Source organism: Schistocerca nitens, chromosome 9 (assembly GCF_023898315.1).
Source record: "Schistocerca nitens isolate TAMUIC-IGC-003100 chromosome 9, iqSchNite1.1, whole genome shotgun sequence".
In the NCBI taxonomy this organism is placed as follows: Eukaryota; Metazoa; Arthropoda; class Insecta; order Orthoptera; family Acrididae; genus Schistocerca; species Schistocerca nitens.
The window spans coordinates 62,388,782-62,404,833 of record NC_064622.1 but is presented as its reverse complement, the minus strand read 5'-3'; the positions used below and the strand labels follow the sequence as shown (position 1 = coordinate 62,404,833).

General features: G+C 40.3%; 1 protein-coding gene across 1 annotated transcript in view; it reads right to left on the bottom strand.

Annotated features, from left to right (window-relative positions):
* Nucleotides 1-16,052, bottom strand: part of LOC126202942 (X-linked retinitis pigmentosa GTPase regulator-like) — a 414,771-nt gene that overhangs the window by 146,286 nt on the left and 252,433 nt on the right. The window contains exon 10 of the mRNA XM_049937044.1: nt 5,403-5,510. Coding sequence (XP_049793001.1) covers nt 5,403-5,510 — 108 coding nt within the window. The remainder of the gene's footprint in view (nt 1-5,402; nt 5,511-16,052) is intronic.

Genomic DNA, 16,052 nt, shown 5'->3' with positions numbered 1-16,052 from the left:
TGTTGGCCGTCGAATGGCGCTAGCTGCGCAGCATTTGTGCACCGCCGCCGTCAGTGTCAGCCAGTTTGCCGTGGCATACGGACCTCCATCGCAGTCTTTAACACTGGTAGCATGCCGCGACAGCGTGGACGTGAACCGTATGTGCAGTTGACGGACTTTGAGCGAGGGCGTATAGTGGGCATGCGGGAGGCCGGGTGGACGTACCGCCGAATTGCTCAACACGTGGGGCGTGAGGTCTCCACAGTACATCGATGTTGTCGCCAGTGGTCGGCGGAAGGTGCACGTGCCCGTCGACCTGGGACCGGACCGCAGCGACGCACGGATGCACGCCAAGACCGTAGGATCCTACGCAGTGCCGTAGGGGACCGCACCGCCACTTCCCAGCAAATTAGGGACACTGTTGCTCCTGGGGTATCGGCGAGGACCATTCGCAACCGTCTCCATGAAGCTGGGCTACGGTCCCGCACACCGTTAGGCCGTCTTCCACTCACGCCCCAACATCGTGCAGCCCGCCTCCAGTGGTGTCGCGACAGGCGTGAATGAAGGGACGAATGGAGACGTGTCGTCTTCAGCGATGAGAGTCGCTTCTGCCTTGGTGCCAATGATGGTCGTATGCGTGTTTGGCGCCGTGCAGGTGAGCGCCACAATCAGGACTGCATACGACCGAGGCACACAGGGCCAACACCCGGCATCATGGTGTGGGGAGCGATCTCCTACACTGGCCGTACACCACTGGTGATCGTCGAGGGGACACTGAATAGTGCACGGTACATCCAAACCGTCATCGAACCCATCGTTCTACCATTCCTAGACCGGCAAGGGAACTTGCTGTTCCAACAGGACAATGCACGTCCGCATGTATCCCGTGCCACCCAACGAGCTCTAGAAGGTGTAAGTCAACTACCCTGGCCAGCAAGATCTCCGGATCTGTCCCCCATTGAGCATGTTTGGGACTGGATGAAGCGTCGTCTCACGCGGTTTGCACGTCCAGCACGAACGCTGGTCCAACTGAGGTGCCAGGTGGAAATGGCATGGCAAGCCGTTCCACAGGACTACATCCAGCATCTCTACGATCGTCTCCATGGGAGAATAGCAGCCTGCATTGCTGCGAAAGGTGGATATACACTGTACTAGGGCTGACATTGTGCATGCTCTGTTGCCTGTGTCTATGTGCCTGTGGTTCTGTCAGTGTGATCATGTGATGTATCTGACCCCAGGAATGTGTCAATAAAGTTTCCCCTTCCTGGGACAATGAATTCACCGTGTTCTTATTTCAATTTCCAGGAGTGTATTTTTCCTACGTGGAATGTTTCCCTCTATTATATATATATATATATATATATATATATATATATATATATATATATATATATATATATATATATATATATAGGGAAACATTCTACGTGGGAAAAATATATCTAAAAACAAAGATGATGTGACTTACCAAACGAAAGTGCTGGCACGTCGATAGACACACAAACAAACACAAACATACACACAAAATTCAAGCTTTCGCAACAAACTGTTGCCTCATCAGTTAAGAGGGAAGGAGAGGGAAAGACGAAAGGATGTGGGTTTTAAGGGAGAGGGTAAGGAGTCATTCCAATCCCGGGAGCGGAAAGACTTACCTTAGGGGGAAAAAAGGACGGGTAAACAGTCGCACACACACTCATATCCATCCACACATATACAGACACAAGTGTATACCACTGTATATGTGTGGATGGATATGTGTGTGTGTGCGAGTGTTTACCCGTTCTTTTTTCCCCCTAAGGTAAGTCTTTCCGCTCCCGGGATTGGAATGACTCCTTACCCTCTCCCTTAAAACCCACATCCTTTCGTCTTTCCCTCTCCTTCCCTCTTTCCTGATGAGGCAACAGTTTGTTGCGAAAGCTTGAATTTTGTGTGTATGTTTGTGTGTCTATCGACGTGCCAGCGCTTTCGTTTGGTAAGTCACACCATCTTTGTTTATATCCTAAATGCAATGTAACATATACCATACAGTTAAAAGGAAGTCACGCTTGATCAAGGACCGCGGCACTTTCCATTTTTAACCAGACATAACGTCTGAGACAGGAAAGAAAAATAATAATAATAATATTATTATATAACTTCAAGGAAATGTAAGATGTGTTATTTGGTCTTAAGTATGCCAAAGTGTGTCACGCCTCTTCACACAGCATTCTTCTACTGCATGTCACTGTATTTCGCATTGAGGAACTCAAATGTGTATATTTTGTAATGGATGCCATCATCCATGGATCCAGCAAGACAGCAGAAATTAAAATGTCCTGTAGTGCCTCTCCTGTTCCCAGTCGGTTGGTTTGACATCCTGCCCCCCCCCCCCCCCCCCCTTTCCCTTAAAAAAAAAACCTCGCAATTAATACTGGAACAAGAACTCTTAAGGAAATTTGGACTCTTTATAGCATGTTAGCTAATAACTTGCTGTTCTGTGTGACATAAAATTAAATATAAGATACACAAAACCAGTAAAGATAAGAGACAAGCAAGACAGTACACATTTCTTCAATCCTTAGGTCCTAGCGGCTCCTTTTTTTGCCTCTCTAATCTTCCAGCTTTACATGGCGTGCTTTCCTTTCTGTGAAAGAATCTGTTACTTCATCAAAATTTGCCAAACATTTTGCTACATGAAAAATCGAAATGTCATTGTCTAATACTGGAAAAGCTGTTAATACAAATAGTATCCTAGACTGATATGGTTTCTCAATCTGATTACATTTATTTTGTCACTGTCTGCTAGGTAAAAGAAAATAGACCTTTCTAATATTGCAGGAATTAACACACACCAAATAAGCGAGACTGTTTTGGTAATAATGGTCATTTTTATAATACGACAGAATATAATTGCAAAGTACCAATATCAAATGCCCATCTAGCTTACTACACGCAGAAAGCTTTATGTTACGTAATAGTTTCACATTTCATTCATACACTCCAGTTTCTCAAGTGTGAAACCGAAAAGCAATAGTACCAAATTTTTGGGTAAGTTTGAAATCATCATATTCTTCCGTAATTTGTCTGATGTCCCCGTTTCTTCAAATTCCTCATTTTAGCAAACAATCTTCTCATGTCCCCATTTCTTCAACTTCCTTATTCTAACAAACAATCCTCTCATCACGGCTTCTGTAACTATTCCTACCATCGTCAAAACTCATTCTCCGGTTAACTCTACTAACTTTGCCAGAATCACCCGTTTAGTTATCTAGCAATTATTCTCTGGTTAGACGTTATTACACATTTGTACAACACATTTTCTGCACTACTCCCACAATATAACTTACGCGGCTGCTAGCCAGGGACTGTACAACTTGCCGTTTCTAGTTTAGCGATTTGCCAAAATTTCATTTTCTTGGATACACCGAGAAGATAATACATAATCTTTCTTGCCTGTTATTCCTGTTAGTCGCTTATTTCCAGTCTGGTAATCTGAATCTATGAACTTCGCTAGTAATTAAAACAACGCTGATCATTCGCATACCCAGTCCATCACATAAACAAACAGCAGTTGGCATTCACCTGTTCGGCTTTATTACAATAACTCGTATAGCCCTGTCCCCTTTTGTCTGCAGGAAAGTTTATTTCTAGATGCGACGAGGATTCCCCTGACAGAGACATCATGTACACTATGCCCGCATTCAAAAATCAACTTATGATTCATTCAGAAATCAACTTAGAATGTGTTCAAAAATTTTCAAAAACCAACAAGGATGCGTTTCAAAATCACGTGAATAATCGGTAGACCAACGTGCGCTAGATGCTAGGTGCTTTGTGACACAAGGTTTTCTTCCTCAAGAATACTCTAATTTGAAACTCGTCTAAGAGTAAAAGCCGCACATAAATTCACACTTTTTACATGCATACAAAAATCAAAACACCTTTATATTAAACAGATAAATTATGGCATGCAACTACTAACTAAACATTTTCTATTCTAAATAAACTTAAAGAACTTGTATTTCATTATCAATAAAATTTTATCCCGTGAAAGAAACTATTAGTCTGCTAAAACAGATTCAGATTACTGTCAACTCGTGTCTGGACGATGACATCACGAATTGATACTTACTTGGAATGAACGAAATACCTGTACCGAAAAATACTATCAGTTGTGTAATTTGCGGACTTTAATGACAAATTTGGAGCCCCCTGCATCGCTACACTGCAATATTTCGACTGACATATTTGCTTACACAAAGTTTCTCAATTATGAAACTAAACTAAACTTGTGTGAGAAACTCTTTGAAACGGTCTGTGTCTGTCCATATGACAATAGTTTGTACCAGGTAAAAATTATATTATGCCTTCAATACACCAAAAATAATTAAATCACACTGAAAATTTAGTTTGCTTGTGATCTAATCTTGTTGTGCTTGTGATCTATCTTGTTGGGAAATGTGACTGCATTGCCATTTAAATGCAGTGGGTTCACAGTTTTCCCCTCTTCACGCTCAGACAGCATGGTGTGGCGCTGGGGGAAACGTTAAGCGGGGCTGAGTGCTTTGGCACTCGTGCCCGCGCAAGGCTCATGAGGTGAAATCTTGGCCCATCCCTGCTCCACAACACACAAAATTATGAAATTTTTTTCATCGATTATTTGCAATCGAGTGCACACCAGGGTGAATGCTGTAGGGTGAGATACCTGGGGTCTTAATCACTATATAGATGGTTTCAATAACTTAGTCCCACCCCTGGAGACCTCTCCTTGCAAGGTTATCACATTTTACCTGTTTGTGTGTTGCATCTGAGACAGAGATTGGAGACCTGCCTAAATCAGTGTGCAAAATTGCCTAACACCACACAGTCCCTCTCAAGAAATGACTAAAATGAACTGTGAAATATGTGTTGTAACTCTTAAGACCAGCACTTGACACTACATCTGAACAATTTTTGAAAATTAGTTAATATTCACTAATGTACCAACTGTCAAATGGCTTTTTTATCATTTGCTCTTATCTCTGATACATTTACAAATTTTGACATTTTGTGGACATCCACACAGGTCATTTTTGTATGCATCACCTACCTTTTGCGAAGCTAGACAGAATATGAAACATGTATATGCAGACATATCTCACCGAGGTGAGACTTCAAACTTTACATGTCCGCAAGATATGATTTACGAATTCTGTAAATGCTTCAGGCAGTTCTGAAGGTAAATATTCTTTGTAACACTAGAAGCAAATATGAGGTAGTGAACTGTATGTAAATTCTCTCAGTCATTTAATTACAGTTAGAAAATTTACAAACTGCATATTATAACTGCAACATCTGTTACGCTAATTTTTACTTTTAACTCACTATTAAATGGCCAAAATGTAAAAAAATTACTTTGTGCCAGCAACAGGATAAACAAAAATACGTAAGACATTGCTACTCACATCTGTGACATCTGTATTACTGCTGGATTCACTGACTTCCGAACTCAGTTTCTCTTCCAATGTTCGACACCTGGCTAAGACCATTGTATGGCATCCACCACAGGAAACCTACAGAAACGACTCTGTCAGTTCAGCAAGCTCTGTACTACATACTTCAAATAATGCAGAAATTTGATGTGTATTTTGCCACCAGTAAAGTTAAGACTGTCTATGAAACCAGAATAAGTAGAATAATACTCAAACTTGTATATCATTGAAATTTCCTTTCAGTAATAATAAAGTGCGCAAACAGCAAGGATATGCCATCACTTTTCAAATATCTCGCATTCCTTCAGTTTCTTTTTCAATTTTTCATCTAGTTACATGTACCACTGCAACATGAAGAAAGGATAACATGAAAGACAGGAACAAGACAAACTTATTGGTCCAATGTCCTTACTCTCAGATCACACACTGCTCCCTTTGGAGTTCAATATGTGTAGCAAATGTACCTACTCCAAAACCATGGATCTTGCTGCAGTGTAGTGGCTTAAGTGTCTCAACAATACAGATAGCCATACCTTAGCTGTGACCACATCGGAGAAATATCTGTGAAATGTCAGACTATCGTAAGGTTCCTGAAGAGGAACGGCAGCGTTTACAATAGTTGTGGAGGAAACAGTCTGGATGATTGACTGATTGATCACAGCTGACAAAGATTTACTATGTTGGTACTGCGAACAGCCAAGAACAAGTGGAAACAACAACCATTGTATTTCCTGAGGGCATCTAGCTTTTCTGTGGGGTACAAAGATGATGATATCCACTTGGATATAGAACATTTTGGAGATGAAAATGTGTCCCATTCTAATCTAGGCAGGGGCTACTCAGGAGGATATTGTCATCAGGAAAAGAAGTCTTTCTTTGCCAAGATTGCACTGTAGAAAATAGTGATTACTAGTTTCAACTGCTTACCCAGTCATCTTCAGATCTGCTAGTTATTACAAACGGACACAAATTAGGAATACTTCAGAATACATAGCATTAACAAGAGTATAAAAGCTGTTGGTGGTACATACCAAGATACAAATATGCAGTGTCTACATCAAGAGAATAGGTAAGTCACAAGTAAAGCTTCCCAACAGATAAACTTCAATTTTGATCAGCTTTGCAATATGTTGTGGTGGAGAGCAAAATAAGTCACATACTTATTATATATGCCCAAGTGGCCATTAAGGGGGTGACACACATTCTTTGTAATATCGAAAATGCAGATAAAATACCTTCTGCAACATCCAAAATTTTTCAGTGTTTCATATCTGCTGATAACTTGTGCTGTACTCCCGATTCTCAATATGTATGCTTTATTAAAGAAACTATAGTTAATATGTAATGGATATAATAGTGTATTTATTTCTGACTGTATCGCAGTGTCCCTTTCCTTTCCATGCAATCAGTGAGTGTCATAAAAATATGAAAATTGTTTAACAATTTATTGGCTGTTTTGTGTGTTTGCTAATGACCAGTTTCAGTCTAAATTTTCGGCCTCAGTAACTGTTCATTCTTGTACTGTTCAACAGATGCTTAACTAATCTGAAATTTTGAGTATTAACTTCAGTCACTTAAAGTAATGTAAAATTTCACTGGCAAAGCTAATAACTAAAGATACAGCACAAATTAAGAGTGCACAATTTCATTTAGTCTGGATTTAGTTCAGCATGTGACTTCTGCTGGCTTGGTACAAATTTTATTGTTTTTATATTAAAAGTAAAATCAGTTGCTCATTTGCTTAAAGTGAATTCATTTCAATCTTTCAATAATCAAAAGTAAATTGTTTGCCTTTTTCTAAATTTTGCATTATGTTACACTGAGGTTACTTAAAGTAAATTTTTATGTAACAAACTTTTAGTTACATCTCTTTAACCAGTAACTTCATTTAACTTTACTTTCAAAATTTAGTAGGAGGGTATTTCGGAAAGTAAATCCTTGGGTAACAGAAGATATATTGAATTTAATTGATGAAGGAGAAAATATAAACATGCAGTAAATGAAGCAGGCAAAAAGAAATACAAACGTCTCAAAAATGAGATCGACAGTGCAAAATGGCTAAGCAGGGATGACTAGAGGACAAATGTAAGGATGTAGAGGCATATCCCACCAGGGTTCAAATGGCTCTGAAGACTATGGGACTTAACATCTGTGGTCATCAGTCCCCTAGAACTTAGAACTACTTAAACCTAACTAACCTAAGCACATCACACACGTCCATGCCCGAGGCAGGATTCGAATCTGCGACCGTAGCAGTCACGCGGTTCCGGACTGAAGCATCTAGAACCGCACGGCCACCGCGGCCGGCTATCCCACTACGGGTAAGATAGATACTGCCTACAGGAAAATTAAAGAGACCTATGGAGAAAAGAGAACCACTTTATGAATATCTTTCAAAATTTAGTAAGAGGGTATTTCGGAAAGTAAACATACACCGTACGCTAGAGGAACAGAAGAGTTTTGGCGAGCAAGTTGGCAACACTGGTGTTAACCTTGAACCATTAGCTTTCTCCTTGCGGTCATTCGGCAGCTGAACGTTGCTTCTGGTTGGAGTAGGTCGTGTTTAAAATGGCTGCACTGATTCAGAATCCCGCCAAATGCGAAGTGCACTCCACCATACGTTTTCTTCATGCAAAAGGTCAGCAACTAGCGGATATTCACAAAGAAATTGTTTCTGTTTATGGGAAGATTATGAATTGACAAAATATAATGAAATGGTGTCGTCATTTCTCTGTAGGTAGGACTGATGTTCATGATGAACAAAGAATAGGTCGGCCATCTGTGACCTCTGATGCCCTTCTTCGGAGAACAGAGGAAGTAATTCATGCAAACAGACGTCTCACATTGAAAGAATTGCATCAGATCATACCGGACATGTCAATGACAACTCTTTATGACGTTGTGACTGTCAAGTTAGGGTACAGGAAATTGTGTGCGCGCTGGGTTCCAAAACTGTTAATGGAAGAACACAAATAGAAAAGGATAGGCTTTGCACTCGACTTCCTCACACGCTATGCTGAAGCGGGTGATGAGTTCCTTGATCACATTGTGACAGGTGACGAGACGTGGGTTTATCACCATACACCTGAATCCAAGCAACAGTCAATGCAATGGCACCATTCGAATTCACCAAAAGCCAAGAAATGGAAAACATCGATTTCAGCGAAGAAAATAATGGCTTCTGTTTTTTGGGACAGACAAGGCATTCTTCTGTTGGAATTTATGCCTCCTGGAACGACAATTAATGCTGCTGCATATAGGCAGACTTTGAAACGTCTTCAAAGGGCAATTCAAAACAAATGCAGCGGAATGCTGATAAGTGGAGTCCGCTTGCTTCATGACAACACTCGGCCTCACACAGCGCTTGTAACCAAAGAGCTGCTCAAACAATTCAAATGGGACGTATTGGACCATTCACGATACAGCCCGGACCTTGCGCCCACTGACTTCCATGTCTTCCGTTACCTAAGTCACATCTTGGAGGAAAATCATTCCACGACGATGAAGAGATCAAAGATGAAGTTGAAATGTGGTTCCGACAACAGGCGACAACCTTCTATGACTGTAGGATGCTTGTACACCGAATTAACAAATGTTTGGATAACGGAGGGGGAGGGGGGTTTAGATTATGTTTAAAAATAACAAATAATCCAGTTAATAAGCTGTAACTGACGTTTTCTAAATAAATGTACTATTTAAGGACTGCGAGCCATTGTATCTTTACTTTTCGAAATGCTCTTGTATTTCAGAATAAGTAACTGAAAACTCAGTGCTTTCTGATTCATTTATTTTCTTGTGAACTGTTGTGTTGTAGGAAAGAGTGACAACCTTCTGATGTCACGTCTGTGATTATTTGTTTAAATTTCTTTGCCATTACGAAATGTCATATTCCTGATCTATGGAACAAGTATGAATGTATACATATGTTAAGATTCTGGAGATTCATTGCCCTAGTGGGCTGCCGACTGTTTATTTATCCCCTTTTTAGCTAATCAGTATTTTTTTATATTATTAATATTTTTTTGTATTAAAAATACTGTGTTTCCTGAAGGCATATACATGCAGGTCTAGCCATGGGTTCAGAGCTTAAGTTCTTCCATATTATTTCTGAAGCCATTTAAATTCCACTCTAGTACACATAATATCTGCTGCTGAAGTTTGCCTCCCCTTTCTCTTTGCACCTTGGTGTAGAGTCCACAGCTATTGGAGGTGGACTAGTGGAATTAGTGAGTCATTTAAAGTGACCACTTCCATTTGCAAATCATCAAGATCAGAGATGGTTGCTGATTTCACCACTGTTGCTTTACTTTCGAGTCTACTACACTTTCTCTTTTTGGGTAGAAAGCCATAAAGGACCGTGACTGAGTGATAAGCACATTGTGAAGTCTGTAGAACTGATTTTCTGGCTGATGCTCAGGATTACTGGAGTCTGTAATTTTCCGTGTCCAGCAACATGAGCAGGTGTTGATAGTGGCATTTACTATTTGTGTCTGTATTCACACACTGATTTTAACAGTAGGCTGTTTCTGAACTGATGCAAATAAGGTAACAAATTATGGAGGCTACATGGTGCGACAAGGCAAGCTGGTTGGTTCAAATGGCTCTGAGCACTATGGGACTTAACATCTTAGGTCATCAGTCCCCTAGAACTTAGAACTACTTAAACCTAACTAACCTAAGGACAGTACACACATCCATGCCCGAGGCAGGATTCGAACCTGCGACCGTAGCAGTCCCGCGGTTCCGGACTGAAGCGCCTAGAACCGCACGGCCACCGCAGCCGGCCAAGGCAAGCTGGGATGACACTTTTTACTCCCCCTCTTGTTTTGCCGTCTGCCTCCTTAAAATTTATTTTTTCAGTTTTAACTAATTACCATTAACATATGTGAGTATAATCTGCATTTTCATAAAAGAGACAGGTTGGCCCTCAATTTTAAAGAATATAACACCAGACCTAATTTTGTTCTTAGTTTTATGTATTTAATTGATTTTCTAATTTATTTTAACTATTCCTAGATAGTATCTTCTGCAATAGGGTGAAATATGTAATTGTCTACATCTACATCTACATATATACTTCGCTAGCCACCAAGCGGTGTGTGGCGCAGGGCACAATTCGCGCCAAAGTCATATTCCCCCTCCCCCCTGTTCCACACGCGGATCGCGCAAGGGAAAAACAACTGTCCGAATGCCTCAGTACGAGCACTAATTTCCCTTATCTTTGAATGGTGATCATTGTGCGATTTGAAAGTTGGTGGTAATAATATATGCTCTACATCCTTGGCGAAGATCGGATTTCGAAATTTAGTGAGCACCCCCTTCCGTTTAGCGTGTTGTCTGTCTGCAAGTGTGTCCCACTTCAAATTTTCCATGAGATTTGTAACACCCTCACGATGGCTAAATCTACCAGTCACGAATCTTGCCGCTCTTCTTTGGATCTTCTCAATCTCTTGAATCAGACCCAACTGGTAAGGGTCCCATACAGATGAACAATACTCTTGGACTGGACGAACTAATGTATTGTAAGCAAATTTCCTTTGTTGAAGGACTGCATCGCTTCAGGCATGGGGAGGCTTGCGTGCCTCTGCGATACAGACAGCCGTACCGTAGGTGCAAGCACAACCGAGGGGTATCTGTTGAGAAGCCAGACAGACGTGTGGTTCCTGAAGAGGGGCAGCAGCCTTTTCAGTAGTTGCAGGGCAACAGTCTGGATGATTGACTCATCTGGCTTTGTAACACTAACTCAACGGTCTTGCTGTGCTGGTACTGCGAACGGCTGAAAGCAAGGGGAAACTACAGCCGTAATTTTTCAGCTTTACTATATGGTTAAATGATGATGGTGTCCTCTTGGGTAAAATATTCCGGATGTAAAATAGTCACCCATTCGGATCTCTGGGCGCGGACTACTCAGGAGGACGTCATTATCAAGAGAAAGAAAACTGGTGTTCTACGGATCGGAGTGTGGAATGTCAGATTCCTTAACCGGGCATGTAGGTTAGAAAATTTAAAAAGGGAAATGGGTAGGTTAAAGTTAGATATAGTGGGAATTAGTGAAGTTCGGTAGCAGGAGGAACAAGACTTCTGGTCAGGTGAATACAGGGTTATAAATACAAAATCAAATAGGGGTAATGGAGGAGATGGTTTAATAATGAATAAAAAAAAAAAATAGGAACACGGATAAGCTACTACGAACAGCTTAGTGAATGCATTATTGCAGCCATAGTCGTACAAGTCTGTGCGCCAGCTAGCTCTGCAGATGAGGAGGAGATTGAGGAAACGTATGGTGAGATAAAAGAAATTATTCAGATAGTGAAGGGAGATGAAACTTTAATAGTCATGGGTGACTGGAATTCGAGAGTAGGAAAAGGAAGAGAAGGAAAAATAGTAGGTGAATTTGGAATGGGGGTAAGAAATGGAAGAGGAAGCCGCCTGGTAGAATTTTGCACAGAGCGTAACTTAATCATAGCTAACACTTGGTTCAAGAATCACGAAAGAAGGTTGTATACATGGAAGAAGCCTGGAGGTACTGGAAGGTTTCAGATAGATCATATAATGGTAAGAAAGAGATTTAGGAACCAGGTTTTAAATTGTAAGATATTTCCAGGGGCAGATGTTGACTCTGACCACAATCTATTGGTTATGAACTGTAGATTAAAACTGAAGAAACTGGAAAAAGTTGGGAATTTAAGGAGATGGAACCTGGATGAACTGACAGAACCAGAAGTTGTAGAGAGTTTCAGGGAGAGCATTAGAGAACAATTGACACAAATGGGGGAAAAATACAGTAGAAGAAGAATGGGTAGCTTTGAGGGATGAAATAGTGAAGGCAGCAGAGGATCAAGTAGATAAAAATAGGAGGGCTGGTAGAAATCCTTGGGTAAAAGAAGATATATTGAATTTAATTGATGAAGGAGAAAATATATACATGCAGTAAGTGAAGCAGGCAAAATGAAATACAAACGTCTAGATCGACAGGAAGTGCAAAATGGCTAAGCAGGGATGGCTAGAGGACAAATGTAAGGATGTAGGGGCATATCCCACTAGAGGTAAGATAGATACTGCCTACAGGAAAATTAAAGAGACCTATGGAGAAAAGAGAACCACTTTATGAATATCAAGAGCTCATACAGAAACCCAGTTCTAAGCAAAGAAGGGAAAGCAGAAAGATGGAAGGGGTATATAGAGAGTCTATACAAGGGCGATGTACTTGAGGACAATACTATGGAAATGGAAGAGGATGTAGATGATGAAGATGAAATGGGAGATATGATACTGCGTGAAGAGTTTGTCAGAGCACTGAAAGACCTAAGTCGAAACAAGGCCCTGGGAGTAGACAACATTCCATTAGAACCACTGACAGCCTTGGGAGAGCCAGCCCTGACAAAACTCTACCATCTGGTGAGCAAGATGTATGAGACACACGAAATCCCCTCAGACTTCAAGAAGAATATAATAATTCCAATCCCAAAGAAAGCAGGTTCTTTACAGACGAATGGAAAATCTGGTAGAAGCCAACCTCAGGGAAGATCAGTTTGGATTCCGTAGAAATGTTGGAACACGTGAGGCAATACCGACCCTACGACTTATCTTAGAAGATATATTAAGGAAAGGTAAACCTACATTTCTAGCATTTGTAGACTTAGAGAAAGCTTTTGACAATGTTGACTGGAACACTATTTTTCAAATTCTGAAGGTGGCAGGGACAAAGTACAGGGAGCGGAAGGCTATTTACAATTTGCACACAAACCAGATGGCAGTTATAAGAGTCGAGGGGCATGAAATGGAATCAGTGGTTGGGAAGGGAGTGAGACAGGGTTGCAGCCTATCCCCGATGTTGTTCAATCTATATACTGAGCAAGCAGTGAAGGAAACAAAAGAAACATTTGGCATAGGAATTAAAATCCATGGAGAAGAAATAAAATCTTTGAGGTTTTCCGATGACGTTGTAAATCTGTCAAAGAAAGCAAAGGACATGGAAGAGCAGTTGAATGGAATGGACAGTGTCTTGAAAGGAGGATATAAGATGAACATCAACAAAAGCAAAACGAGGATAATGAAATGTAGCCGAATTAAGTTGGGTGATGCTGAGGGAATTAGATTAGGAAATGAGACACTTACAGTAGTAGATGAGTTTTGCTATTTGGGGAGTAAAAAAACCGATGATGGTTGAAGTAGAGAGGATAAAATGTAGACTGACAATGACAAGGAAAGCGTTTCTGAAGAAGAGAAATTTGTTAACTTCGAGTATAGATTAAAGTGTCAGAAAGTCATTTCTGAAAGTATTTTTATGGAGTGTAGCTATGTATGGAAGTGAAACATGGACGATAAATAGTTTGGACAAGAAGAGAACAGAAGCTAAGAAGAATGCTGGAGATTAGATGGATAGATCATGTAACTAATGAGGAGGCACTAAATAGAATTGGGGAGAAGAGGAGTTTGTGGCACAACTTGACTAGAAGAAGGGATCGGTTGGTAGGACATGTTCTGAGGCATCAAGGGATCACCAATTTAGTATTGGTGGGCAGTGTGGAGAGTAAACATCATAGAGGGAGACCAACAGATGAATACACTAAGCAGATTCAGAAGGATGCAGTTTGCAGTAGGTACTGGAAGATGAAGAAACTTGCACAAGATAGAGTAGCATGGAGAGCTGCATCAAACCAGTCTCTGGACTGAAGACCACAACAACAACAGCATCACTGTACCACTTATCCGATTGTAGTAGAGTTCATTGCACTTCTGTGGGAAAGAAGTAATAGTAGCTTTCCTTTATCATAACTCTATTACAGATTATATAAAAGTAATGTTTCACATTACTATGCCTAATTAGGATGGTGACTGTTTTTATTCCATTTAAGCAAACTTGGTTACTTAAAACATTTCCCAAATTTTAATCTTTAGCTTTCTGGTTTCTTCTGTAGCACTAAATTCAGGTTCGATAAGCAAAATCCATTATGTAACTCATGGTCTATTTACTAAAATCCTCCCAGAGGATAACGTTAACTGTGTTGTAATACCATAATTGGTAATACACTGTATGTTGATGTAACACGTGACACAGTATAGTGTTATATTTGACTTTTCCCGTGATAGGACTAAATGTTCTGTTGGGCAGTTAATGTTATATGGCGTCTAAGGATCTTAACTGTTTTACTATCCCAGATACACTAACCACTATGTCAGCCATCCTTGCGTTAGTTTGATAATTGAAATGGGGAATGTCGCTGCAGACCTCTTTCATAAACGAGTTTTTGAAAGCTAGGTTTAGAATTTCGGCCTTCTGTTTATCACTCTCCGTTACATTACCTGTACTGTCAGCAAGAGAAGGTATTGAATTATTTGTAGCGTTCATAGATTTTTACGTAAGACCAAAATTTTTTGGGGTTATTTTTAGAATCTGCATATAAAATATTGCTTTAAAATTTGTTACAAGAATCTCTTATTGAGCTTCTGACAGCTGCTTTCATTTCGCATAATTTCTGTTTGTCAGCGGGGCAGTGACTAAGTTTAAAATGACTGTGCAAAATTCTCTGCTTTCTCAGCAACTTCCTAATATGTTTGTTGTACCAAAGTGGATCCTTTCGCTCCCCTATATTTTTGCTAGGCACATACTTCTCTAGCACGTGGTGGGCAATACCTTCATATTCCGACGAAAGATGCTGAATGCTTGGAGCTGACTATGAAGATATTCATTAATGACACTTTTATTTTCTTTCCCAAACAAGAAAACTCCACTTTTTTAACTTCCACTCACATAGAACATTATGGTTGCTAATACCTTATTCTAGATTAACTTCCTCAAAAATATCAGGTCTGTTTGTTGCCAAGATATCTAAAATGTTCCCGTCTCTAGTTGGTTTTCTAACCAATTGCTCAAAGTTGTATGTTGAGAGCACTCCTAGAATAACTTCACAGGAGTATTTGCCTCTGTCCCCTGCGATAACGTGTAATTTTCTCAGTCAATGGATGCCAGAGTAAAGTCTCCACCTATAACTCATGGATAATTTGGATATTTATTTCCTATGTACGCAGGACTTTTCCTAAAACATTCTGCGACATTTGTTGCAGATGCTGGTGGTCTATAAAAACATCCTAATACAATGGTCAATCCTTGTCTGATTGACAGCTTTATCCAGACTATTTCACAGTCCGACCCAGTGTCGATCTCAACTGCGTTTAAACAGCTTTTAACTGCAGTGAACACACCACCTCCCATAGCATCAGTCCTATCCTTCCTAAACATTGTTTAATCCGAGTTCAAGATTTCACTGCTATTTATGTCTGGTTTTAACCATCTTTCGGTAACTAATACAGTATTGGCATTGCTATTGTTTATTTCGTAGAGTGGCTTGGGGGCCTTGCTACAGACACTTCGACAATTTACTAACATGATGATGATGATGATGATGATGATGATGATGAGTCCCATACTTCTGTATAGAGCGTAGGGGAGCGAAGCGGGAGACCCGCGCCGCCTTACTAGGCAAGGTCCTAGTGGAGCATATTGTTTCGTAACTTAAATTACCGTATATTGTTGACATATAAACAAATATAAATTCTGTAATAACTGTAAACATTTGGAAGACAAAATGCTAGTATTCTTAAAGTATCTATTTGACTCTA